Genomic DNA, 27670 nt, shown 5'->3' on the forward strand with positions numbered 1-27670 from the left:
TTTTGAGGAGGAGGCCAGGCCCATAACTCAGAACCTGGTCCACACATCTCAGTCTGAGACCTGCACACGGCTCTTGGGACCTCAGACTTTAATTCACCCAACACTCTGTATTTCAAGTCCCCAAGGCCTCTAGCCCTGGAGAATGTGTGTTCTGCTTCTGAGACCCATGCTCTGGCCCCCCATACCATTGATTTCCACATCCCCCACAGGGCACAGATGTTATCACTCTCCTCAGCACAGTCCACCAGGACCCCAGTCTGTTCATGACGCCCCAGGAGATCAACCCTGAGCACTTTCTGGATGCCAATCGGTGCTTCAAGAAGAGCCCTGCCTTCATGCCCTTCTCTGCTGGTGAGTAGAATGAGGATGGGAGTCACAGCCTTGGAACAGCCAGAATCTCATTCTCCTACCTACATCCCTCAGCCCTGATTACGCTCCTCACTTTCACTGCCTTTATTCTAGCTTTAGAAACACAGAAATCCCAAGGCAGTGTCTGCTTTGTCTGCTCAGAGACACACCCAACTCTCACTGTCCAATTCTGTAGGTAGAGGCAGAGAGTGATGAAAACCTTTGAGGTAGATACTGTAACATGAAGTCTCCATTTGTTGCAATAGAGTTGGTTCTAATTTTTCTTATTTTAGTCTACTGTCTTGATGGAAAAAATATTGATGTTTACATAGTAGCAAAATAATAGAATAATTGTAAGAGAAAACACTTATGCTATTGCCAACTGTGCGCACCCAGCACATATGAGAAAGACTACAGAAATGGTTTAATAATATGGAGACAGAAATCAGGCCTGTGGGGTCTGCATCTTGGCTCTGTCACCAGTAGCTCTGTGGCCTTTGGCAAGTCACTTAACTTCTCATCCCACCTACCATGTCAACTCACACCCTATCCCTCCACCAGGGAGTCGGATGTGCTTGGGACAGTCGCTGGCAAGCATGGTGTTCTTCCTCTACCTCACCACCATCCTGCAGAGCTTCTCACTGCAGCCGCTGGGGGCGCCCGAGGACATAAACCTGACCCCAGTTGGCCCTGGCCCCAACAAGATACCAAGACCCTTCCAGATGCGTCTGTGCAAACGCTGAGACTCCGCCCACATTCATGCCAGTGCTTCTCTTCATCACACTTTTTCTGTTTCACTTTTTTTGCCTCAAACCTTCCACCCCACCCCAAATAAGTCTTCTACTTGTTCTAAATCTCCATGGCTACCTGCCAATCCAGAGTCAGCAAAAGCATGAGGGAGGGGAAGTCTATGCTTCTCTTCTAGTCACTCAGGGACCCTGAAGCTTGTCCATGTCTCACCTTTCTCTGGATTTTTTGTTTGGTTTCCTAGTAAACTTATCATGGAAATAAATTCAATGTGGTCTGCCTTGATTTAAAGGAGGAGAATGGTCCTCTGGGAAAGGCAGAGGGAGGTCATCTCTGCCATTTCTGGCTGCAAGGAGGGAGCTGGAACAGAGAGGACGTCTTGCTCTCACCTCAGGGAAGCTGTGGTAGTGGAATCAAAATTTGTAGGGGCAGGCTGGGAGGTAAAGACTGTAAAGGACTAAATATAGAGAGCAGAGAAAGAAGAACCAAGGCAGAATGGAAAAAAGACAACCCAGAAGAGACACTCCACAGAAAGCAGAATGGGAGAGTAACAGAGGGATTTACAGAGAAATAGACAAATAGAAAATGAGAAACAGAGAGCGAAAAACAGACACAGAAAGAGAATAAGAAATAATGTCTTACACCTAATAAACCATGTGCCTACCTGGGTTCTGAATGCTTTAAATGTACTCACTCACTTATACCCAAAGTAGACTCATAAACAAGATACTGTTATTAACATCTCCATGTACAGATTGGGAAACTGAAGGGCAGATAGGCTAAGTCACTTCTGTGGTCAAAGAACCAGGAAGAGATAGGGCTGGGTTTTAAATCCAACTTGTCTGGCACCAGTGTCCGTGATCTTAAGCACTGCTTCTCAATAGAAAGTGAAAAGGCAAGAATACTATCCATTCTGGTGGTCAGTGCCCTGCGATAGCAGATGCTAAATATTTTAAATATCACTCTGACAACTAATAGTTGCTGGACACTGTACTAATTAGTAGAATTATGTTGGAGAACAAGGCAGACATGGTACTTGTCTCATCATGTGTAAATTCTTTTTTTCTTTTTCAACTCTGGTTCGATTTATTTTGGGTTACAAATTGATCTGTTTGTCTCTTCAGAAACATGTTCTTTTCATAAATATTACATAATAATTGAAAAGGTCAAATGGTTCAGTATTTGTTGATATTCTCAAGAATTCAAAGCATATCGAATCTCCAAAATATTCCTACACATTCAAGTACTAAATATACAAATGTCTTCAGAGTTATGGAAATTATTCCTAAAGGTTTATGAAAATTTCTAAACATATAACTGATACATGTAAGGGATGTTCCACCTTCATTATATGTTACTCCCAACTACTAGCATTCCTTTCTGAGGAGGTTGAGCTGAATAAGGTAGTAGAGGAAGATATTTTCTCCAACCTGTAATAGGATATTATTTGCACGTGACTTTTAAATCTATACTGTGGAAATTAATAAAAGAAATTTTAATTAAATTGGAGTCAGGAAAGCCTGGAGGGGGAGCTCTCATGCCCTATCACACATCATCAATACCCCAAACAGGAAGACAGAAGCTTGCAACTTGGACAGGAAGTAAAACTACTTAACTACTGAAGGAAGATTTGTCTCCCCACTTGGCAGCAGTCCAGACAAAGAGAAGCCGTTGTTGCCCTCAGCAGTTACTTTCCCCCAATGGGCTTTCCTTTAGAACAGCCCCTCCCTACTCCCCCTTTTTTCTCTATAAAGGCAGCTCCCATTCTTTATGGGATTTGTCTCTGATTTGCCATAGCAAAACACCCTGAATTGCAATTCTTTTGGCTATTCCCAAATAAACTCATTCTGAGGATAAAATAAAAGGCACATTTGCTTTTTAAGTTGATTTATATGGTGTCAGAAGTGAGATCCAAAGGAGGCAACCCTGGAGAGATGGTGACTCCCAGAATCAAGTGAAGTACCTGCACCCAGCCCCTTGTGCTCATTGCTTCTGTGAGTTGCCGCCTGCTTTCAGTTTAGCAAGGCTCCTCTTGGATTTGGCGCTCTGCTCCCTTTGTGTTCTGACCTCTCACTGTTTATTCAGGATCTGGAGATGCTTTGTTCTCTTAGCGGAGGAATTTTCTCCTCTCAGGGGAGAAATTTTGTCCTCCAGGTCCAAGTTTCTGTCCTTGGGCTCAAGGCATCGTCCTTGGTGAGTACTCAGTTGTTTTCTGAAGGTAACAGTTTCTCTCTGGCCTTGGGTTTGCTGAAAATCCATGTTTTCTTTGGTTTTCAGATTCCTCTTGGAATCATGGTTGGGGATCCGGCAAGTTTTCTTTTGTTTTTAGATTCTTTTCGGGATCAGGGCTAGGACTCTAGCAAATTTCTTGAGTTTTTAGAGGAAATTTCAGAAATGGGATCCCAGTAATCCAAGTGTTCTGAGGGAAAACCTTCTTCAGGGATGCTGGTCATGTTCATGTTTGAGAACTTTGGGTCCCCTACGTGCATATTTTTAACTGAGTGGGCCAAACAGACCAAAAGCAGTCCGGAATTGCAATGGCCATCATGAGGAAATTTTGATCTTCCCAAACTAGCTTTTCTTGGAACCAAGTTGGAAGACTGTGACTCTAAAATTAAGCAAAATAAATGGTCTGTTCATTTACATTGGTACCTGGGAGCTTTTGGATATGCACAAAACTCTAAAATTGCCTCACTACAAGATAGTTTATCTAAACTACTTGAAACAACTCAAAAACGGAGGGAGAATAAAATGGCTTCAGAAGCCTCATGTTCCTCTCCCCCTCATTCCTTGTCTCAGGCATCATCTTCCTTGTCTTCCCCGACTTTTTTGTCTCAGGCCTCACCCTGGCAGCCATCTTGTGTCTGGGCTCTGCTCCCAATACTGTCTTCCTCTCTTCTCCTTTGTGAAAACCTGCCCCCTTTAAGATCAGACCCTCTGTGGATTCAAATGCTAAGCCTGTAATTGCTATTTCTAAGTTAACTGGAGCAAATAAACAACTAGAAGTAAAATTTTAAACACCAATTCCCTAGACTTTGGATAACAGACAAAATGACTCCAAAAACAGTTCTCAAAGGATCCTTACAGCATGCAAAGAAAAATCTTCAGTAAAAGAATTTGGCCACTGAATAAGTAACCTTACCTTAGTCCATCTGCCAGAAATACAGTTTGGATCCAACTATTCTTTTGAGTTTTACACCTGAAACATGTACATTTCATTTTAAAATGAAAGCTATGAGGTCTCTGTTTATGTCTACCTCTGTGTCTATGTATGTATGTTATGGAGATGTGATATTTTTCTATCTCCACACGGTATTGCTAGAATTGTTAAAAAGTCCTATTTAATTGGCTTGAAATTAGGTATTTATAAAGTAAGTATTCCAAAATCTCAGAAATATAATAGAAGCTAACTTAAGTGCTTTTCAGGTTCATGATATCTAGAATAAATCTTTAGTAAATAAAAGCTAGCTTAAGGTTGTTAGTGTAAGAAAAAAAAACAGACATGACTTCAAGTTGTTAGTCCTGGGTGTAATGAAAGTGTGCAAATTTTCTCTTTGCCTAGGTTTACTAGTCAAGTGGGTTCATGCTGTCTCTGTTACAAAATGTGTGAGCAAGAACGTAACTTAAGATGGTAGTTGGCTATTTAATGTCTAATCGAAGCATGATTGTTGAAAGTAAGTGGTTAAAATAAATATAAACAAGTTCAAAGTTTATACGAAGTTAAACTAAATAATAGATAGTCACTGAATACCTAAATCATTTTCTAAACAAGATAAACTATTAAAACATTAAATACTGAACATAGGTTTGTCTACTTTTGGCTACCTATTGCAAAGAAACTAAATATAAATTTGGGTCTATCTTGTGCCACATTGAAAGATTGCACTATTCAAAAGTGCATATTCCTAGAAATTATAAAATGTATTTATAGTTCTGCCAGTCCACAATTGCTTACTTCTTAGTTTTCACTAGGAATTGGGGATTCTAAGGGTTAGGAATTCTAGTATCTGTAACCAAAACTACCAGAAACAAAATGGGAAACATCTGTGTATACAAGGAAAGTAGGATATGTGTTTCAGAAAAAGAAGATATAAGAAATGGAAGTGCATTTTGCTGAAGAAAAAGAAAATAATTTTGTCCTAAAGAAAGGCTAGTTCATTTCAGACCTGGAAAAAGGAAAAGAGGAAAAATCTGAATGTAAAAAGGAAGTTGTATATGGTTTATGGAAAGGAATCTCAGGAAGAGAATTTTACGAATGGTCAGGATTGGCTAAGATTGGAACAAATAAATTCTAATACCAAAATAAGGTGATACACATGAAAATTTGGCTTTCTTTTCAGTTAAGAGGACAAGGTTTTCTTGGGTTATTGGTCTGCTCTTGATAACAGATTGTTATAGCTGCCTTACCTTTAAACAATATTCCTAGAATACAGGTTTTGTGTTTTGTCAGAATAATTTCCTGTGTTGTTTTTATCAGCAATTTCATTACTTAAGAAAACTGAGTCTTCTTAATATTGAAGGAGTTAGATTTTACTCACAACTATGTAATCTTTTATGTTTGCCTTTGAAACCTGTTATTGTTACTTTGGTCAAATAGATACTTACATATTATTTCATAATGATCTGTGATCCTATTTGGTCAAGTGTCCAAACCCTTTGATATTTTTGACAATCTTCCCAAAATATTCAAATTCTAAATGACATTTTTTTCTATTAGGGTGTAATTTTGGAATTTTCCAGAGGGCACCTGGGACATCTCAAAAGATTTATCCCCTCTTCTTATAAGAAGACGTATTACAGTAATTAGGCTTATTTGGTATGTCAAATTACGTGAGAAGCATGGTTGAGTAAGTGATAGTATACCTTTTTAGGTTATATTGTATGGGTGAATGTTACTGAAAAGTGTTCTAGAAATTGTGTAAAATTCCTAAAAATCTGATATGTCTGAATATAATGTTATTACCTGTTATTGTAGTTATTATCCAATCTTACAAAAGTACCCAAATTTTCTTGTCAATTGTATTTACCCACTTCCTTTAAAACAAAGTATTTTATCAGTTCCAAATGGTTATTGTTTTACTCCAATGCTTTTAAAATTATGTTTTACTTTCAAAGAGATTCATGAAAAAGACTTTAACAAGTACTCTGGAATACAGTTTTGGATAACTTTAAGATATAATACTGAACTAGGTAAGAATGTCTAAAACTGTAATGGAAAGCAGGTTGCTTTAATGCTTTATTTTCCAGATGTAAAGAACTCCTTTTTTTCTCCTCTCCTTTAAGCTATCTATAACTTACAGCAATTTGGTAAAGTGTATCTTTGCAACAGGGTTGAAATAGTTATCTTTTTCTCTCTACCTGATCTTTTAATGTTCTTTTCATGACAATATATGTATTGCATGGACTCAGTGAAGATCTGTTCTCCTTGTAACAAAACACAACTGGAAATATTGGCTACATTACCAAGGATTTGACTAGAATGCTGTATTTTAAAAAGCTGTACATGGGCTCAGATATGGCCAGACAACTTTAAGGAACTGCTTGAAAAGTCATCCTAGGACCTTGCTTACAAGGTTGCAGCAAAGAAATCTTAAAAAAGAGCTCAGATGGTCAATCACTGTTTTTGTTGCATTTATATAAATAATCAGGCCAAGTTTCATACAAACAAATTAGTTTTACTATGATTGTCTTTATTTTTAAAAAATGAGGGTACGGTGGAGAAAGAAATTATGCTTGTGCCTTTGTAGATGTTAAATTCTAGTCCTATTAATTGTCTTTAAAGTTTTGTTATATACCTATAAGCTTGACTGGATCCTAAATTCTTGTAGTTTCCTTAAATGTCTGGCTGTGGTGCTCCAAACTGATGTTTCCAATTTTACTTTCCTTTAAATCTCCTTAAAAGAAACTATACAAGATCTTCCTCACTACCCAGATGGCAGCCAGACTTCAGGGACTCAAGCTTTGGGTACACATCTCACAGCTAAAGAGGGCTCCACTCTATATCTAGTCCTGAAAAAATGCTGGAGACCTCCAAATTGAAATGCCTAGGAAGAGAAGCAACTGCTATCTGAGGCAGACAGCTTTCCCAAGATGACTGGACCAGGCTTGTATACCCTCTTCCTGCTGCTGTTTCCTACTTTATTTTCTCCCTCTCTTTCCTGGAAGGACAAAGCCCTTGTTCCCATTTCTTAATCCTTTGCAAAAGAGGGAACCTCTCTGATTGCTGGATTTGCCATCAGAAACCTCAGTCTGTCCAAGACAGTAATGATTCTTTAGTTCACCTTTTAAGTAATTTCACTTGGATTCCAAATACTGTTCTTTGTGTAAATTGATCTGATGGCCCATTTTACCAACCAAGGGTGATAAGCCCTCCTAAACTTGTCCCTTGCTTTAATTTAACCCAGCCTTGGGAGAGGAAAACAAGATCTTTTGAATATTTGTATGAAAAATTCTGTAGGTCTGCCAATGTAACCCAGGGCATCTGTAAATTTCTTGATAACCATATATTTGGGCAATCTCTTGGTACAGAACAACATAGTATTGCAGCCTTGGCAATACAGTGCTAAAACTTCTATGCCAATGACGAGTTTATAGATGTTACCCCCTCTCATGGCGAAGCCTTATGTACACTCTTGGTTCTACCTTCGTATGTATAAGTTTCAGTAATGGCCTTTATGCTTGGGCAACTCATTGTCTCGACAGCTGGAGAATACAAGGACAATATGCCCTTGCCATAATCACTGGCCTATATTTGCTACATAACCAAACAGAGGCCTCTCACTGGTCCATTCTGTTAAACCATTACAACTGCTTTAAACAAGAACTTCCAGGAGGCATGCACGACTCTGGGTTTGCCTCCACGGGAAGAGATTTCTTCCCATGGGTTGGAGTGAGTACCAATGAAGAAATGATCAGGAACCTCTCCCTTACACTAGAAGAGTTGGCTGACTCCACAGGCAAAGCAATTTCAGTTCAGCAATGGTCACTTAACTCATTGTCCAAGGTAGTTTTGGATAACTGTACAGCCCTTGATTATCTACTTGCTGGGCAAGGAGGTGTCTGTGCAGTGGTGAACACCTCCTGTTGCACATGGATAAGTGCCTCTGGGGAAGTAGAAACCCAGTTACATAAGATTAGAGAGCAAGCACATTGGTTACAACTAATTTAACCTAACAGTGCACTGTCTTTTCTGTCTTTTGATTTGTTCAGCTGGTTACCTTCAGGTCTGGACTCCTGGTTTAGAATCATCCTGCACACTGTATTCATAGTATTTCTCAGTCTTACTCTGTATACTTATTGTGAAGTTCTGTACCTACTGCCTGTAAAAATTCTGTAAAAATGACATGCCCAATAAGGTGATGCTGGCTCAGCACTTCAAGATGATCTCCAACACCTATGACCTTGGAGAAATATAGACTTTAGACGGGAACTGCCTGTGAGTTCTGCAGCTATCTTTGGAAAATCTGTCACAAATATGCTAGCGTGGGAGCAGAATGTGACACTCAGGCCTACATATCAGGAGCATCTGACTTCCAGAGTCTGTCTGGACAAAATGGCCTATGAAACATGTGTTCAAGCACCCAGGGTTTCAGGACTAATCAGAATGCCCTGCGTTCACCCCACACCAGTGCCTGGCAGTACATGGCAGTGGTTGGATGTTCACTCGGTGATGAAACTTGAGTCCCGGAAGGCAAACCAGTGAAAATGATAGACTTGATAACTGTGGTGGATTGTGATAGATTCTTCAAAAATATTCTCTACCTTTCCTTTTAGGGCTCCTTTCTACACATAGATTGATTCTCCCACCCTACAAATGTCCAGCTTGGCCATATTACTTGCTTTGGCCAATGGAATGAAAGCATAAGTGTTGAGTGTCGTTACAGCAAGAGTTTTAGGAGTCACTGTATGGTCTGCCACCATCCCTCTTTTTCTTCTGCTGCAAGAATAGCAAAATCCCTGAAAGGCCTGCTTCTTCAGCCTGAGTTCAAAATGAAGTCTTGCATCAGAATTTTGAGCTGACTTTCCATGAAAATGAATGTAAGCAGGGTTGGCCCCGTGGCCTAGTGGTTAAGTTCAGTGTGCTTCACTTTGGTGGCCTGGGTTCATTTCCCAGGCATGGACCTACACCATTTGTCAGTGGCCATGCTGTGGTGGCAACCCACACACAAACTAGAGGAAGATTGGCACAGATGTTAGCTCAGGGCGAATCTTCTCATGCAAAAAAAAAAAAAAGTGAGAAAGAGATACAATTTTTTTTTTTTTTGCTCAAGGTCTGTATTTCTTCCTTCTTTCTGGAAAAAGAAGCACACTTTTGCTGTTGTAAGCAATTGAAATTCTGGCATTGTTTGTTACCGCAGCAGAATTTAGCATAAGCTGACTGATATAATCATACTGCGGGCGATGCAATGAAAGAAGAAAGTAGGATCTGTGAGGGCTCTCATGTTTTGTGGATGAGATGCATTTTTGTCTCTCTTTGTTTTCCTTCCCTTTTTTTTGCTCTCTCTCTCCCACTATTTTCCCTCTGCATTTTTATTTTTTCATTATTTTCTCTGTGGATGTCGCTATCGGTGATTCTGTCTTTATAACTCTGAGGACATCACTCTCTGCCTGAGTTTTTATCTTTCTGTTTCTCTCTGTCTCTGTTTTAATAACAACAGTAGTAACAATAACAAAAGTGTTTCTGTTTCAATAATAAGGATAATGATTACTTTACTTTATATTCAATTGGCCAAAGAAAGTCTCAAAGTGAGTGGGGAAATACAAGTTTTGCTAGGTTCTGGAGAGGGGAGAATGGGAATACTGGTGAATAACCTTGATGACTAGTACAAATTTTGCATTGTTTCTGGGAGAAGTTGATCTCTGGAGCGGTGTCAGCATCAGAACCTCCTCACTACTCTTTGCTCACTCTTTTTGTGGGCACAGAGACTACCAATGTTAATCTCTTTTCTTAATCGCTCTCATGGCACAGGTGGGTGGGGTAATGGAGAAACAGGATTACTTTATGCCCAAAGTCACCATGTTCTGACTTGCTGTGTGGGAAGAAGGGAATGCTATTCTGATTGTCTAAAAGGATAGCAAGGTCTCCAGCAGTGACTGCACATTAGAAAACATGATGCCGTTTGTAAAACTCTTTCCAATTGACAACTGCCTTGTGTTAGAAGCCACATTAGGAATTACAAACTACTTTGTGATGGATGCAGTAATTTGCAGTTCAAATCACAATTTTCATGTACAAAATATTCCATAATTTAGAGTAATGTTTTGTAAGGTTCTTTATTTTTTCCAAATGCTTTATAGCGTGCCAAGTATCTTAAAATGCTAAGCATCTTAAGTTTTAAAATTAAATGTAAAATATACAAAGCTGTTTACAAATGCTTTGCCATTTACAAATCACTTTACCAATGAATTGATTTAATGAATCATTCACTGTTTTAAAAGTGTTTTATTCTTTACCATGTATTTGACACTTCACTAAGCAGCTGTCCATTTTGAACCACTTCCGTGTGTACTCAGGTTTTTAGAAACAAAATGTTTGGAAATTTCTAAGCCCTTCGGTATTTTCCAAAGCAACCTAAAATGCACTGCCTTGCAGATGTGCAAGAGCATTAAACATAATAAAACACATTATAATGTACAGTCAATTTGTTAATTACCAAAACGTCATACTTTCTATTATATAGTACAATTTATGTAATTTGCAAGCTAAAATTTAACATTTTAGAATTTGCAAAGTACTTTTACAAGATATTTACAAGTTTATAAGATATTTATTCACTCCACAAACCCTTATTGAGCCTCTGCTCTGTACCAGGCACTGTTCTAGGCACTTGGCGACAAAATGTGCGAGAGGATTCAAGACTATGTCTGAGGTGGTTGTGTCCTTCGAAAGCTATACCATTTTATATTACTTTATAATTAACAAATCACAAACTTAACGAAGCAAGTTATTGTGGACAAATGCTGCTATTTACAAATTACTTTGTTATTTAGTGAGCTCAATATTTTATACTATGTATAAAATACTTTGCCTCTTGTAAATAATTTGATTCTTATTAAACGTATAGGAATTTATTTATCTTTCCAAGTTATAAAGTGTTTTGAAGTTTAAGAGCACTTTATAATTACAAAGCAAATCAATATGGACGGATCACCATGCATTTTAAAATAATCCTTTGCCCTTAGCAAAACCCTGTGAAATTTGCAGAGTATCCTGTAGTACACAGAACTCCTTGTTGCTTATAAAACATTTTGTAGCTTTTAAAATGCTTTGAAATTTACACAGCACTTTAACTTTTACAAAGATTCTAGATGGTACATAGGATAGAGTCTTTATAAACTCTGTGTGGTTTACAAAATATTTTGTAATTTATGAGAATTTTTCCTTTTTTCAAAAGATCTTAGCAGAGTGCATTGTTATAAAGTGATTTTCCATTTTACAAAGTACATATTTCTCAATTCCTTTGCAATGTTCACAAAGAAGTTACCATTCACAAAGGTCTTTACTTCTACCTGCAGAACAAATCAAAATAGAACAGCACTTGATGATGGCTTGAAAATTTCCAAAGCATGTAAAGGGAGTTTACAAAGTCCTTCAGCATTTATTTGATAAGTGTTCGGTGAGTGCCTATTGAAGGCCAGGCAGGGCAGTGATGTTGGGGTTAGACAGTAACCAGGGAGACATCCCTGCCCTCTGGGAACTGACATCAAGTCGGGGAGAAAGTAAATAAACAACATAATGGTAGGCAGTGATCAGTGGTACGAAGAGAGAGACCTGGCAGTGGTAAGGAGTGAATAGGAAGTGTGGAGGCTTAGTCAGAGAAAATGTCTTGAGTCATTTGGGAATGAGGGCGTTTATTCCAATGAGAGACTCCTGTGTTCACTCAAGCACATTGAGGGTTTTCTCCAAGGATTTCCTTTAGAAGGAGACTTTGTGTATTTCTCCTAGGATCTTCTCTCAACCCCAGGATATAGTATAGCCCAAGCTCAGTCCTTCCTGACTTCACTGCTGTGAGAAGTTACCATCTTCTCCCCTAGGCACTGCTTGGATGAGGAGGAGACATTTGAGGAGGATTTTGGCTTTATTTTGTCCCTCAAGGTAAGCAGATCACGTCTACCTTCTACCCTTAGGGGTTGAGGTTGGGGCTGACTTCTCCTCCTGGACCAAGGAGAGGCTTTAGGCCCTTGTTCTCTCTCTATTCGGTATCCCTATGGTAACGGAATGGACAAACTTTAAACAGGGGAAAACAAGGTATAATATGAAAGGAAATGTATCTGATCTTTATCCCTGCTTCCTGGGACTTTGTTATATTAATGAGGTGACTCATGGTAGGCCCTTAGATAGGATGGCAGCTGGTCAACCAGAAAGACCAATCATACGATTAGAGAAGCTTTGGAGCGTTGGAAATTGTGCCAGCTTGACCTCTGGGGAGGGGAAGGAGGCTGGAAACTGAGTTCAACCACATGGCCAATGATTTAGTCAATCATGCCTGCTAATGAAACCCTGATAACAACTCTGGACAGAAAGGCTTGGTGGGCCTTCCTGGTTGGTGAACATGTTGTGCTGAGAGGGAGCCCAGATTCCACAAAGACGGCATAGAAACTCTGTATCTCCCTGACAGTTCTTGCTCTATGTGTGTTTTCTTCATTTGGCTCTTTTTGAGTTGTATCCTTTATAATAAAATTGTAATCCTAACTAGAGTACTTCCTGAGTTCTGTGAGTTATTCTAGTGAATTAGTGTATTAATGAGGGGGTTGTAGGAAGTTGTGAATTTTAGCCAGATGGGCAGAAGCATGGGTGGTCGAGATGCCGGAAACTTGCAGGTGGCATCTGAAGTGGGTTCACTCTTGTGGGATGGAGCCCTTAAACCTGTGGAGTCTGACGCTGACTCCAGGTAGTTTGTGTCAGAATAGAATCGATTGTAACACACATAGTTGGTGTCAGAGAACTGATGGTCACACAGACACAGGGGCGAAGGAGAAAAAGAGTAGTGGGGAGAGGAAAGAAAGGAGGAGGAGTAAAGGAAAGGAAGGGCAGAATAGAATGAGGGGGAATAGTGGGGAATAGTGTGGTAGGAAGAGACAAGGAAACATAGGAAGATGAAAAAGTAGTAAATCAATGAATGAGTGAACAAGTGAAGTATTCTTTCATGTGCTAGAAATGCAGTAGCCATGTTCTTCTACATTACCTGGTTAGATAATGTATATTATACCTTGACACAGGAAACTCTGTTAGTAAGACCTGAATCCAACTGAAAGCTTGGAGCCCTTCAATGTGGGGCCCAAGCTGATGGGGAAGCAGCTATCTGGGGCATGATCATTATAGCAGAAGACAGCAGTGTAAGAGTCTACCAAACTGGCCAGCACATTTAAAGCTTCTGTTACATCCTGTTGGTTAAAACAAGTCACACAGTCAGGCCCAACATCCATGGGGCTGGGATATATATTCTGCCCACAATGAGAGAGATCGCAAAGTTACATGGCAAAGAAGTTGAGCATATAATCCTGTAACAGGAGAGTGAAAAATCGGGAAGAATTCAGTCTAACACAGGGAATAAGGCTCTTCCTCCACCCAGCCCCTGTAGAGCCAGAGGGCAGGCACATGATCTACTCTGTATTCATCAATGCTCTCTCCTTGGACTTTGAGTCTTGAGTGAGTGATCCAAGGAAGGATAGAATGTTTTGAGGCCAACTTTATTTCAGCATCATCAGCAGGAATGGATTCTATGAGTCATTTATAGTCTCCCAAGACATCCTTCTCTGCTCAATATAGCAGTCATTTTCCATCACCTGTGCTCAAAGATATTAAGTGCTTCAACCACTTCTTACCGCTGTAGTGACTATTCTCCCAAGGTCCACGCTTTCTACCAGTTCTGCCATGTACATTACTTCACAAATCTGTTATTCCTAAGTCATTCATTTGTTTTTATCTACTCATTAAAATATTTCATTTAAGCTTTCAACAATGTGAGTTCTGCCAGAGTTCAACCTTGAGGTCAGTGTAGACCACCACCCTTTCCTGCACTCCCAACAGTTTTAAGACCTCAGAAGAATTCAGTACTTAGGGGAGAGTCCAAAAGATACTTGACAAAGTCTAGTAGAGAGGAAGCCATATTCTCTGTATCTGCCTCTGACAAAAGGGCTGGTTGGCTCCTTTTACATAAGTTTCCAGGATTTACATCATATGACCCTTGTCCATAGCTTCCAGATGGGCACTAAATCTGAAGGCACCTATCTAGAGATTGGATGAACAGTTGAGGAGATTGACCAAACTTTGGTCAAAGGGATATTTTGAAATTATTCCCCACCCACAGCCCCAGGCAAAGGGATGTTTTAGACAGTCATATGATTTTTACTGCATTACCTCACTGTCTTGGCCAGTTTGGACTAAGGACAAACTCCTCATATGGTGAGGGGACAAGAAACTGACTCATGGGTTAGATCAATAAAATTCTCTCCTTTGAGACTATAGACTCAAAGTCACTCTGTTTGAGTAAGTCACAATGCCAGGGAAGCCAGAGAGCCATTCAAGGCATAGTTTGTGGGCTCACAAGTTAAAAACCTTGTACAAGAAGTTGATCTATAGAGAGGGGCGTAAGCAGGCATGTTGAGCGAGGCAAAACAAGAGGCTGTGAGTTAACAGAGAAAGAAAGACTGAGATAGAGCTCTCTTGCCCTTAATGTTCTCCATGAAATTTCTTCATATCTTTTTACCTACATTTCTTTTACTCAGTTTCTGTTTCTGGCAAGCAAATAGTCCCTAAGACAGTATCAATGCCCTCTAGTCAAAGACCACCAGGAAGACATCTGTAGTCAAACAAGTTGGGTTTATGACTTGTTGCGGTGAAAGAGAGCTCACACCATGGGGGACTGTGTGCCTCTCAGCAAGAGGGTCTAAGGAAGAACTCATTATAGGATTTGGGTTTGTGTTAGGTGATTTGCAGAGGGTTTAAGGAAATGGTGTATTGCTCTGGCATAGATGCTGTTAGGAAGAAGGGTAATTCTATGATCGGTGATGGCTATGGATTGAATTGTGTTCTCTAGCCTCTAATTCATATGTTGAAGCCTTAACCCCAGTGTGAGGATATTTGGAGGTGAGGCCTTTGGGAGGTAATTAACTTTATATGAGGTCATGAGGGTGAGGCCCTCATGATGGGATTAGTGCCCTTATAAAAGAGACCCTGAAGATCTTCCTTTCTCTCTCCCCCCACCATGTGACACAGTGAGCAAGCAGCCTTTGGCAAGCCAGGAAGAGTGCTCTCACAGGACCTCAATCATGCTGACACCGTGACCTTGGACCTCCAGCCTCCAGAACTGTGAGAAAGTAAATTTGTGTTGTTTAAGTCATCTAGGCTATGGTATCTGTTATGGCAGCCTGAGATGACTAATACAGACAACTTAATAACTCCTACCTATAGGGAGGGTACACTATAGTGAGGCAAAAGCTGCAATTGTTTAAGAAACTACTCACATTAACTGGGAGACAGGGATACTTGGTATTTTGTGGTTTGGACAATATTTGTGTTTTGTCTGTGTTCAGATGTGATTATGGAGTGGTCTTGATTACGTCTTGATCCATCGTGGTCAAAGAATGGCCGTGTCTGATACTGATAGACTGTGGAGTTGTTTGTGTTCAACACAGAACACAAGACTTGGCTGTGAGTGACAGGTCAGTGCCTGGATACCGGAGGATTATTTTTTCTTTCTTGACAGAGTTAAGGTGAGACTTCGACTTGGTTCTAGCAAGTAGAACATGGCAAATGCAAGGTGACTTTGCAGATGTAATTAAGGTCCCAAATCAGTGGGTTTTGGGTTAATCAAAAGGGAGATGGGGCCAGCCTGGTGGTGTAGTAGCTGTTTGTATGCTCCACTTCCGTGGCCCAGCGTTCCTGGGTTCAAATGTTGGGTGCAGATCTATACAGGGCTCATTAAGCCATGCTGTGGTGGCATCCCACATACAAAATAGAGGAAGATTGGCACAGATTTTAACTTAGGACCAATCTTCCTTACTAAAAAAGGGAGAATATCCTGGGTGGGTCTCACTTAATCATCAATCCAATTAGACCCTTGATGACCAGATTCACATAGAAGGAAGTCAGTAAGGCTGGGCCATATTCAAGACTCCACCTTTGGACTGGAGGCCTGTTGAAGAATTTATGGGCTTGTCTAAAAACCAGCACAATGTTAAAAAAGGGTTGGGAGGGAAGGGAAGGGCTTGGGATGCTATTTGTGGTGATGAGGAGGCGTTGCCTTTCTGTTTGTGTAGCTTTCCTAACAGCCCTGAAGCAGTGGGGACTTCCACAAACCTCTCCCAAGAATCTGACTCAGGAGAAGGAACAGTTGTGTGAAAAGAGGAGGACGGGCATCTGGACGAAGTAGAAATCAATGTGCAGATGCCATTGAAGTGGCAGCATCACAGGGAGCCAGGAGAAGGAGAGATTCATTTGTTAAATTATTTTTAAATAATTGCTACTGTTAAGACATATATACGTATTTTTTCTCACTGCAAAACTGGGGTGGTGCTCTTGTGCCACTGAATTGCTATAATGGATATCTTTTGTTTTTGCCTTCCAAGTTTCCATTCCATCTCCTTCAGGTAACAGCACCTGCTTTAGCTCTGGATGTCTTGCCGTCCCCAGTGAGATGAAGTCCTGTTGGAACTTTCAATCAAGATGCCCCAAGCATGTTCCCCTGGGTCACATGACCCAAGTCAGATTAGTCAAGTACTTCTTCCCTCGATTTTGATTTTTGAATGGAGTGATAAAAAAGATGACAACCCAAATTCTTTATCATGGCCTACAAAACTCTCTGCGATCTACTCTCTGCCTATCTCTCCATTGTCATCTTCTGCCACGCTGCCATGAGTCACAATGTCACCACGCTCCAGTCCCACTGGCCACCTTTCTGTTTCCTGAACCCACCAAGCCTTTTCCAGCCTGAGGTCGCTGCACTTGCTGTTCCCTTTGCCTGAAATTCCCTTTCCCTTTTATTTCTCAGCTGGCTTCTCTTTCATCCTCCAGACCTCTACATAAATACTCTCTTTATAAGATTCTTTCTTTGAACCATCTTATTTAAAGTAGGCCTCCGTTACTTTTAATTTTCTCATGCTATTTTATTTTATTTGTTACATACTCACTAGCTGACCCCTTGTTTATATATTTGTTAATTTCTTTATTGTCTATTTTCTATAAAGTATGAGCATGAGAGCATCAAGTAAGTAGAAGCTGCGTCTGTGTAGTTCTCTGCAGCATCTCCAGTGCAGGAAGATGCAGAGTTGTTGATGAGTTCTCATTTGTCCTGGATCTTCTTATTCTGCATCCATCTCTCCTTCTTGACTTCTGGTCCTGCTGATCAAAATTGGCCCCAAGCCCACTACCAGATATAGCATTGTGAACTCACAGGGGTTAGCCCAAAAAGCCAGTAATCTTCCAGAGAAATTCCTCATCAGCCCCCTTCATGGTCTTTCTCTAACAGTGGATGTGCCTAGCTTCCAGATTTCTGAAAGCCCTGACTCACTTAGTTATTCCAGGGCTGGTTTCTCTGATTCTTTGATTCCCTGTTCAGATCTTTCTCTTCCCAGCCCCTCCCACCATTGTGTAAGGTCTAACTCCTATAATGAATTCCTTATTCCATAATCCTCATGGAGTTTTCTTCCCTGAGTGAACTGTGATACAACTCTCAAGGTCACCTCATGGCTCAGGACAGCATCAGGAGGTTCAGCCACCATCTCCATATTGCAGGCCAGAAGCAGGTCAATGACAGGTGGGCAGAAGGATGCTGTGTTAGCCAGAATCCAAGGCAATCCCTATGATCCCACCTCCTTGGATTCACTCTCTTGAGTGCTTCACCTGACCTTGGAGGTTCCCTTTGCCCTGCCCAATCACCTGTAGATAGGACTACTATTACCCTCTCCATGGTTAAGCCCTGTGACTTTGCCATCTATGTCCTGCTGGAGCCTGACTGATACAGCAAGAGGAGGCATTGCCCAGGAAGTACCAATTTTTCACACCCCCTGAGAGTGAAGGCAGATATGAACCCAAGGGACAATACTGTTTTCTCATTGCCTGGCTTCTTGGATCAAAATTGACACCTTTGGGAGTAAACTCCTGGATTCCTGGACAATTTGGGAAGGAGAGGTAAATATTGGATTCTTGCTAATATAGGCATATGAAGTCTCAAGTGATTAACTGAAAAATAAAGATTGGGTACTGTTTGTCTCCCCCCAAGCTGAATAGGTTGAAGCCTAACCCCCAATGTGATGGTATTAGGAAACAGGGCCTTTGGGGAGAAATTAAGTTTAGGTGAAATCATGAAGGTGCAGCCCGCATGGTGAGATTAGTGCCATTATAAGAAGGGCCACCAGAACTTCCTCTCTCCAACATGTGAGAACACAGGGAGAAGGCAGCCATCTGCAAGCCAGGAAGTGGGCCCTCATCAAGAACTGAATCTGCCATCATCCTAATCTTGGACTTCCCATCCTCCAGAACTGTGAGAAATAAATGTCTGTTGTTTAAATCACCCAGTCTATGGTCTTGTTATAGCAGCCTGAGCTGCCTATGACATATACCATGCCCATACCTCAATCTGGTGACATGAGTCATGCAGGTGCAATTTAGCTGCACTCATTGGGCACAGTCATTTGCATGTTGATAATCAAGCTTCCATCTGTATCATTAGCTACTCAGTTTACCTAGTCTCAGCTGTTCAGTATTAGATATAGCTTTACAGTTTACATTGCTCAGGAAATGAGAGCAAAGCAGCACAGAATGGATGTTCTTGGCACAAAAACCTGGGCTCACCTGAATCCATAGAGGCACTTGGGATGTCACAGTCCAGGCCAAAGAGGCTTGGCGGTATCTTAAGAGTGTCAGTAGTCTTCGGCATTCCTCAAACTGTACCAGGTCTCAGAATCGCCCTCCAGCTGCCTCCTGTGGTTTCCTCTGTGGTGTATGAAGTGGAGGTGGCACAATATGACAGACACATAACAGATAGCCAGCAGGTGGTAGGCTGAATGTACATCTGAATGCATCCACAAAAACAGGGTGCTCTTTCAGGGGAGCACATGACTAACTTCTATACACGTAGGCAACTGTCTTTGTGCAGTTCATGGCCGTTGCAGGTTGGATTCTTTGGGAAGTGGACCCTGAGTTTGTTGTATAGGATGTTCTTTAAGGAGTGCTGTTGGGATCAAGCAACACCTGTGGAAGGGAGAAGAAGACCGAGTGGGCAGACGGAGAAGTTAAGCTGTGGTGTATACACAGGAAGAACTGGCATATACTGCTGCTACAGAAACAAAATACTAGAAAAGGATGAAAAATATGTGTGATTTGTTGATTCTATTTTACTGCACTCGACACTAGACACACAGTTGGCATTAGCTCTAAACTAAAAGAAAATGAAGTTGGGAATGAAATAAAAGCACACACAATTGTGCAAATTAATAAAAGAAACCTCAACTAAATTGGATGGGGAAGGCCTGTAGGGGGAGCTCTCACGCCCTATCACACATTGCCCATTACACCAACAGGAAGAGATGGAGGCCTGCATCTTGGACAGGATGTAAAACTACTTTACTACGAAGGAAGATTTCTCTCCCTACCTGGTGACGACCCAGCCAATGAGAAACGCTGCAGCTCAGCCAATGAGAAGCTGTTGCCACCACCAACTGTTACTTTGCCCCAAAGGACTTGCCTTGTAACAGCCCCTCCCTATTCCCCCTTTTTCTCTATAAAGGCAGCTCCCCTTATTTGTTTTCTGGGTTTACCTATGGTTCACCACAGCTTGCCCATCTGCAGTTCCAATTCTTTTGGCTATTCCCAAATAAACTCATTTTGAGCTAAAATAACAGGCAAAATGCTTTTTTAAGTTGGCACAGTGAATATCAACGTCAGTGAGATTCAATTGTGGACTCACACAAAAAGGAACTGCAAAAGAATAACATTGACATGCTCACTCATTTGATACACGATTTCATTTTTCCAGTTTTCCATTTTTCTCCCTTTTTTTGAAAATCTCTTTTTACACAGTCAACAGTTTACCAACCACTTGAACTGAGGTAGATTCTGAAGGAGGCTGAGGACGCTCCCACCAGGGTGGGGGCAGTGCATCTGCTCCACTGCAATGGGTCACAGGAACCACCCCCCTACAGGGTAGGTAGGGGGGTAAATATTATCATACAGTGTGTTTCCTCCTCATTGGTTTAAATGTTTTGGATCCTAAATAAGTCCTCGGCTTTTCTTTTACACAACCGAAGGGCCCACTGAAGCATTTTTCCCCCCAAAGAAGAGAGACAGAGACAGTGAGGGAGGGAGAGAGAGAGAGAGAGAAGCTGAAGGAACCAAAGAAGAGAAAGAACCTGACAGTAGGCGCCCTGAGGTTGAGCATAGGCCTTCTAGAACATTACAGAACAGCTAGGATGTTGGCTCCTACGGGGAAAATCATGTAAGCCAGACAGAGAGGCAGAAAGGCCGGGCTGCAAGGTCCAGGGGCACGCTATAAATTCCTGTGGCATCTCCCCTCCCAACCGGCCCTGCAGTTTCAGCACTTCTCCCGCAGGGGGCGCACGAGGCTACCAGCTCTAGACTGGAGCTGCAGCTCCCCACAGGTTGGCCAGGCTGGCTCTGAAGGTCATCTGGCCAGAGCTGTCCCTGCCCAGCCACCCTGCCACCCCGTGAATTAGCTCTCCTGTCAGGGCCAGATCTCTGTGTGGGTGGGAAAGGGGCCAGCCTCGCCAAGGTTGGTGTTTGTTCTGTTTCAAAAGGAAACAGTTTCAAGAGCAGGAGCTGGGACTGAGGTTGTGAAATGAGAAGTCAGGCCAGGTGGGAAATGGGGGAAGCTGAGCATGGCCCCATCGCACCAGGCCTGGGGTGGGAAGACAGGAATGCATGGGCTCAGGTGACCAGCAGGGTGGAGTCTTGAGGAGCAGGGCTCAGGAGCCACAGTGCCTGAGCTTGAATCATGCAACTCTGTGAGTCTGAGTAAGTTTCTTAACCTCTGTCTCACTTTCCCCATCTAAAATTCCTTCCTCCAAGAGTGGCTGGAAGATTAACTGAGTTAAAACCTGTAAGGAGCATGGAGTGCCTAGTGGTCCATGGGGAGCATGATGCATGAGTCAGTTGTTGTTGCTGATGGACAGAGGATGAGTGAGCACATGCTCCATATTAATGTAGGCACAGGGGCTGCAGCCAAGAACAGGAAAACCAAAGTGCCTCCCCTCGTGGAGTTTGTAATTTCCAGCAGGCGAGACAGACTAAAAGCCAGCAGCATGTGGAATAAATATGACCTCAGGTAGTGATAAATGCCATGAAGAAAATTAAACAAGGAAATATGATGGATACTAACTAACTGGTGGGGGCTGCTTTAGGTTGGGTGGTCAGCGAGGGCTTCTTTAAGGAGGTGACTTTTGAGAGTCAGCCATGAGAAGGTGTGAGAAGAAGGATGGCTACCTTCTCTGATTCGTCCTCCTTGTTTCACTGGGTCCCAGTCAATCATCCCCTCCCACCCTTCCTCTCCCTGCTTCTCTCTCTCTGTCTCTCTCTGACACTTTGTCTCTTTCTCTATCTCTCTCCCTGGCTCTTTCATCGTGTCTCTCCTCACTCCCACTCTTTCTTTCTCTTGTTCTCTGTCACCCAGAAATCACTTTCTCTTGCTCTCTTCTTATTTACACATACTCTTTGCCCAGATACCACCCCTTCTGGCTCACTGCCTGGGAAGAGGACAGCAAGGGCAAAGGCCTTGAGGCCAAAGCAAGCTGGACAAACTCCAGGAGCATCAGGCAAAGGCTCTGACCATGTCCCCTCCTACGCAAATGTCAGCTCTGTGAGGCAGGAATTCATGCTGACTATTCACCGTTGTTGTGATTGTTTGTTCTGGTCCTCCTGGACCCCCTTGCTATCCTCCAGAACAGTGCCTGACACATAGTAGGGTTCATGACAACCACGTGTGGAATAAATAAGAGCTATACCTTCTAGAGATCCAAAATGCTTGAACACACAGCTTCTCCAGGCGGGCACGAGGGAGCTCCATGTTGCATGATCATTTCAGGATGTTCATAGGCTCCTTCTGTCAAACTTTGGACACCAACCTAAGATCTCTCACTTTTCCGAATTTGGGGGCCACATCCCCAGAGTCCCCAGTTCTCACTTTTGGGAGTTGAGGAGTTAAAATGACAGATAGGATTCAAATAGCTGGGCGTTGAATACTAGCTATGAGCTGGTGATCTGGACAGTTATTTAACCCCTTTGCTCTGTAAAATGGAGATAATGGCTGCCCTCACTGTGCAGGGCTGTTGTGGAGATTAGGTGAGATGTGTGCAAAGTACTTAAATGTGCCTGGGACATAGTGCTCTAGAGGTATCGGCTGTAATCATCACCAGTGAGACTTGTCGGGATTAAAAGAAATCAGGTCTGTCAGGACCTGACACAGAAGGTGTACTGGAAACACAACTGTGCTGGCTGCTCATGAGGCTTCCCTGTCCATGCTGGCAGGTCTTGGCCAGGTCACCTACCCCTTTGACAGGCTCATGTCTCTCCTCCTTGATGCAGCCCTGTTCTGACTCAGGCACTTCTACCTCTCCTTCATTGGACTGTTTCTACTTTCCTTTGTGTCTCTCTGTCCCTTTCTCTGAACTTCTATCTCAGTCTCTCAGTAGTGCAATGGCTCTTTCCTCTGAATCTCTGCTTCTTGCTTCTCTAGATCACCCCATGTCCCTGGATCTCTCTCAGTTATTATCTCTGTCTACACATCTGAGTGAGTGTCTCTCTCTAGTTGGTCTCTCTCTTCCTTTCCCTGTATGTATCTCTCTCCATTTCTCCCTCTATCTGTGCCTGTGTCCTTCTCTGATTCCTCCTCCTTGTTTCCCTGGGCCCAAGCCAATCATCCCCTCCCTCCCTTCCTCTCCCTGCTTCTCTCTCTCTGTCTCTCTCTGACACTTTGTCTGTCTCTTTCTCTCTCTCCTTGGCTCTTTCATCGTCTCTCTGCTCACTCCCACTCTTTCTTTCTCTTGCTCTCTGTCACCCAGAAATCACTTTCTCTTGCTCTCTTCTTGTTTACACATGCTCTTTGCCCAGATACCGCCCCTTCTGACTTACTGCCTAGGGAAGAGAGGAAGATGGACCTGATTATGTAATTGTTTATTAGGAATACAGGGGGTTGAGGGGTGAGGAGAAGGCCAGGAAGGAACCTTTTCTTCCTTCTCACCTTTCTTAGCCTTCTTTGTTTCCTCAATCTGTCAACCTGGCCTCACAGGTGTCTCCCAGCTCCCTTCTTCCTGGTTTGGGTGGAGAGATCAGATAACTGCCTCCCTCACCTGGAGACAGTCAGGATAGTCTAAACGGGGAGCCTACATGGGGCCACAGAGGCTGCAGTCAGGGAGAGCTTCTCAGAGGAGACAGGCAGGCACGATGGCTCTCCCCCAACCCCTAGAAAAAGTGCTAAAGCAAAAGAATCAAGATATTAGTAGAAACTTGAGGAACCACCCAAGTCAGCTGGCTGAGGCCTAGGACGTCCAATTTCTGAAGGTCAAAATTGAGACCCCAGAGGCCAGAAGGAGGGATGTCTGGCCTCCTCCCTAGCCCACTAGTTTGGGGCTTCAACAAGAGAGGAATCCTATCCCCGAATCTTCTTCCACAACACAGCCCAAGGCAAGGAGCCCTGAGCAGATCACTGGTGGGAGGGAGGTAGTTCCTGGAGGTGCAAACTGATGTATTAATTCTGTCTCTGCCCCTTGAGAGCCTGGTGACTTCTGGCAAGTCTCAATCTGTTTGTGTGCGAAATGAGAATGATGCACAGAGACATGAAGATATGATGAAAGCATGAACATAAAGATCTTAGCACAGTGCTAGCACACAGAAGAGGTTCAGGAATGGGCAGTCTTCCCTTCTTCTTCCTCCCTCCCCTGCTAGACCAGCACCTAGTTGACAGTTCATGCTGTCGTCTGCCCAATATCTGCCATCAGCCTCAGTCTGTGCTCAGCCTCACTTCTGTAGCCATATGCTTCATTTACAGAAAATCCTCCCTGAGAACAGATTTCAAAGTCCTGAGGATCCTGGATTAGAGAGTAGGCTGTTGAATAACTAATGGTAATGGCACCATGCCGATGGTTTTCGATATATTTAATCCATACAACAACCTGGAAAAGGAGGTATTGTGTTGGTATTCTCATTTTACAGAAATGGAAACTGAGATCAAAGAAAGGAGATGTCTTGTTCAAGATCACTATGCATCAAGGAAGTAGCAGAGGAAGGACTTGAACCTGGTTCCCCTGACCCTAGAGCATTCAATGACCTTGGACGTGCTCTCAAAGGACAAAATTGGAGGGCAGGACATGAGTGAAGACGGGGCTCAAGGAATAAAGACAAGAGAATGGCCTCTCGAGCTTGCACTCAATGGTGAGCTCAGAGGGAGACTAGAAGTCATATAAATTCCACAGCATAGCAAGTTCCCATGTGGGACCCAACTCCCAGGAAATTTAATCTGCAAGTATTCACGTTATTGAATAAGTTTAATCCCAGGATCTTTGTAACCAGGGCCCCTGACCAAGGGCAGTTCATTCTTCGTGGTGCCATGGAGATCTGAGAGGTCTTCACCCTCTTCCTGTTTATCATGTGTCCATCCTGGTGTTCTTTATCATCTGGAAGCATGTGAACAAAAGCATCCCAAAGGTATTCATCTCTGCTGTGTCTGAGAACCTGTCTGGGACCCCACTCCCTATTCCAAACTTTCACAACAGTGAGTGCATCCACTGGATATCAACCCTACTCTTTGCGGGTTGTTTTCCTTTTGTTTCTCTATCAGCCGTGAGCCAATCCCTATGGCAGATACTGTTAGTTTTTCCCCTACATTCATTTACCCCTTCTTTCTTTGGTAATAGAACCCCTAAATCTGAACTGAGCTCAAGACCATCCAAAATAAAGACTACGTTTTCCTTGTAGCTAGGCATGACACTGAGACTGTGAGCAAATGAGATTTGAGGGGAAGTGACCTCTGTCACTTCCAGGTTCTGCCTTACATGCCTGTGCCCCACTGTCCTGCTGGTTGGAATGCAGACCCAGCATATGTAGCTGTAAGCCATCTTCAACTGTGAGGATCAAGGCAATGCTCTGGGAAACTGTGGTGCTAAAGACAGAAGAAACTTGGGCTTTTAGCATTGGAGCTGCCATGTCAGCCTCTGATTGCTTACACCCAGACTGGCACATCAGATATAAACTGTTATCTTGCTTAAGTCAATATTATTTTTGAGTCTCTCATACTAACAGATACAACAACCTTACTTATGACTTCCTAACTGAACACCCCCCAACCCACAATCTATAGGAACTATACACCTCCAGCCTCACAGAGACATGTCACTCTAAGATCCATCCATTCGTCCCCAACTGCCTGCGCACCAATTTCAAAAAGCCTTACCCCACCAGGCTGGTTCATTCAACCTTCTCTTTTTCTGCTGTCACCCAGGAATTCTTCCATCCATTTATATCCAACCAGGAAATTATCTGAAACACTAGCTGTGCACCCTTCCTATAGCATCCATTATTTTTTCCTTTTTCCTCTGATACATTCATTGTACCTTCATCCACCCATCCCTCCAGCTTACCGTCCACCCATTTAACCATACGTCTACTCTTTCTTCCATCGTTACATCCTCTCATCCAACTATCAATACATTTATTTATTCATCCTTCTATTCAACAATACCTTCAACCTTTCATCCATTTGCCATCCTCCCATTCATTTATCCATTGGTCTATCCATACCTGATGACTCTTCTCTTCATTTGTCCACCCATCCAGCTGTTCATCCATCCATCCTCCCATCCATGCATCCTTCTTTTCATCATTCAATCATACATCCTTCCATCCAATCCTTGCTTTTGTTCACCTCTACCAGCTTTGATCCTTCTAAACATCCATATCCCCTCCCTCCATGTCATCCACATCAGGAAATTTCACACTGACTGATTTTCTTTCCCTCCCTCCCAGTCTGGCCTTCTCATTGAGTTCTCAGCTATCTTTTGATTTTTTTTTTTTTGGAGAGGATAATTTGGGATCTGGTCTCCTTGTCCATCTTTAGAAGAAAAGAAGAAAGGAGGGAAGGAACAATGAACTCAGCCCTCGTGGGGAGAAAAAACAGCAGGAAGACTGAGAAATGGGCTTTTATGCAGTTCCAGAAGACCTAGGCTGGATTCTTATCATCACTCATACGCCACCTTCATTTCAACACATATGCTCCTTCCCTATCATCCTCCTGAACCTCCAGAACCCACGTTCTCTACTGGAAACCCTCCCTTATCCCCAGGGGCATATATATATATATGTCGTATATCTTCTTTTTGAATCATCTGTTTAGATCTTCCCCCCATTTTAAAAATTAGCAATTTAAAATAGTTGTTGTATAGAAGTCTTTTATCAGATGTGATTTGCAAATATTTTCTCCCAGTTTGTGACTTGTATTTTCATTCTTTTAATAGTGTCTTTTGCAGAGCAAGTGTTTTTAATTTTGATAAAGTATAACTTAGTAAATTTTCTTTCATAGAATGTGCTTTTGATGTTATATGTAAAAGTTCATTGCCAAACCCAAGATTATAGAGATTTTCTGTGAAAGAGGTAAACGGGCACATGAGTATTGTGACAGATGGCAAGTAGATTTTTTGTGGTGAGCACAATGTAGTCTAAATGGAAGTCAAAATATAATGATGTAAACTTGAAATTTATGTAATGTGATAAATCAATGTAACCTCAATAAAAAATTCAAAAATGGTACAAAATATGCTTACTTTTGATATATTTGGATTAAAATCTACCCTCTTGCTAGCTGTTTTCTATTTGTTATATTTTTCTTTGTTTTTTGTTTCCTTTTATTCTGCCCTCTCTGATTTGAGTGTATTTTATGATAGCATTTTATCTCTGCATGTGACATATTATTTATATCTCTTTTGAAAACTTTCTTAGTGGTTACCCTAAGCAATAGACAATAGTAAGTTATAGGAGTTTATTTTCAAATAAAATTACACCATTTCATGTGCAGTAAAAGAACCTTAGAATGGTATATTGCTGAATCCTCCTTCCTGTATCTTGTGTCATTCTTATCATATATTTCACTTTTAATATGCTATAAACACCCAAATACATTGCAAATAATAAAGTATTATTTTGGGGAGCAATTAAAAACAAAAAGAGAAAATAAAAAAATTATATTGAAGCTTTATTTATTTAATTTCTAACTCACTTAATTTCTTTGTGAAGATCCAAGTTTTGACCTTAATCATATTCTTTCTGACTGGAGAGCTTCCTTTAATATTCCTTATAGGGTAAGCATGTTGGCAATGAATGCCCTCTCCCACTTTTTTCTCTAAGAGTCTTTATTTTTCTTTCGCTTAAAAATTTTGGGAGACTGGCCTCATGGCTTAGGGGTTAAGTTCTGTGCACTCTACTTCAGTGGCCTGGATTCGGTTTCCAGGCATGGACCTACACTGCTTATCAGCAGTCATGCTGTGGCAGCAACCCACATACAAAGTAGAGGAAGATTGGCCCGGATGTTAGCTCAGGGCCAATCTTCCTCAAGAAAAAAGATGATTGGCAACA

At 42.0% G+C, this 27670-nt stretch overlaps 1 protein-coding gene and 1 long non-coding RNA gene across 4 annotated transcripts in view; both read left to right on the forward strand.

Annotated features, from left to right (window-relative positions):
• The window catches only part of LOC106843254 (cytochrome P450 2F5-like), a 48464-nt gene extending 46295 nt beyond the window's left edge, over positions 1 to 2169 (forward strand). The window contains 2 exon segments of the mRNA XM_070499534.1: positions 210 to 351; positions 910 to 2169. Of these exon segments, the coding sequence (XP_070355635.1) occupies positions 210 to 351; positions 910 to 1091 (324 nt within the window). The 3' untranslated portion in view covers positions 1092 to 2169.
• Positions 2170 to 2269: 100 nt separating this feature from the next.
• On the forward strand, positions 2270 to 26842 carry LOC123281189 (uncharacterized). 3 transcript variants are annotated; one of them, XR_011498554.1, is made up of 6 exons: positions 2270 to 3288; positions 12130 to 12190; positions 15314 to 15406; positions 15631 to 15759; positions 16357 to 21067; positions 24260 to 26842. It is a non-coding gene; the product is annotated as an uncharacterized lncRNA (long non-coding RNA). The 3 variants fall into 3 exon arrangements; XR_011498553.1 differs by lacking the exon at positions 2270 to 3288 and having other exon boundaries at positions 11471 to 12190; positions 15314 to 15414; XR_011498552.1 differs by lacking the exon at positions 2270 to 3288 and having other exon boundaries at positions 11471 to 12190.
• The last annotated feature ends 828 nt before the right edge of the window (positions 26843 to 27670 follow it).

Source organism: Equus asinus, chromosome 26 (assembly GCF_041296235.1).
Source record: "Equus asinus isolate D_3611 breed Donkey chromosome 26, EquAss-T2T_v2, whole genome shotgun sequence".
Taxonomy (NCBI): Eukaryota; Metazoa; Chordata; class Mammalia; order Perissodactyla; family Equidae; genus Equus; species Equus asinus.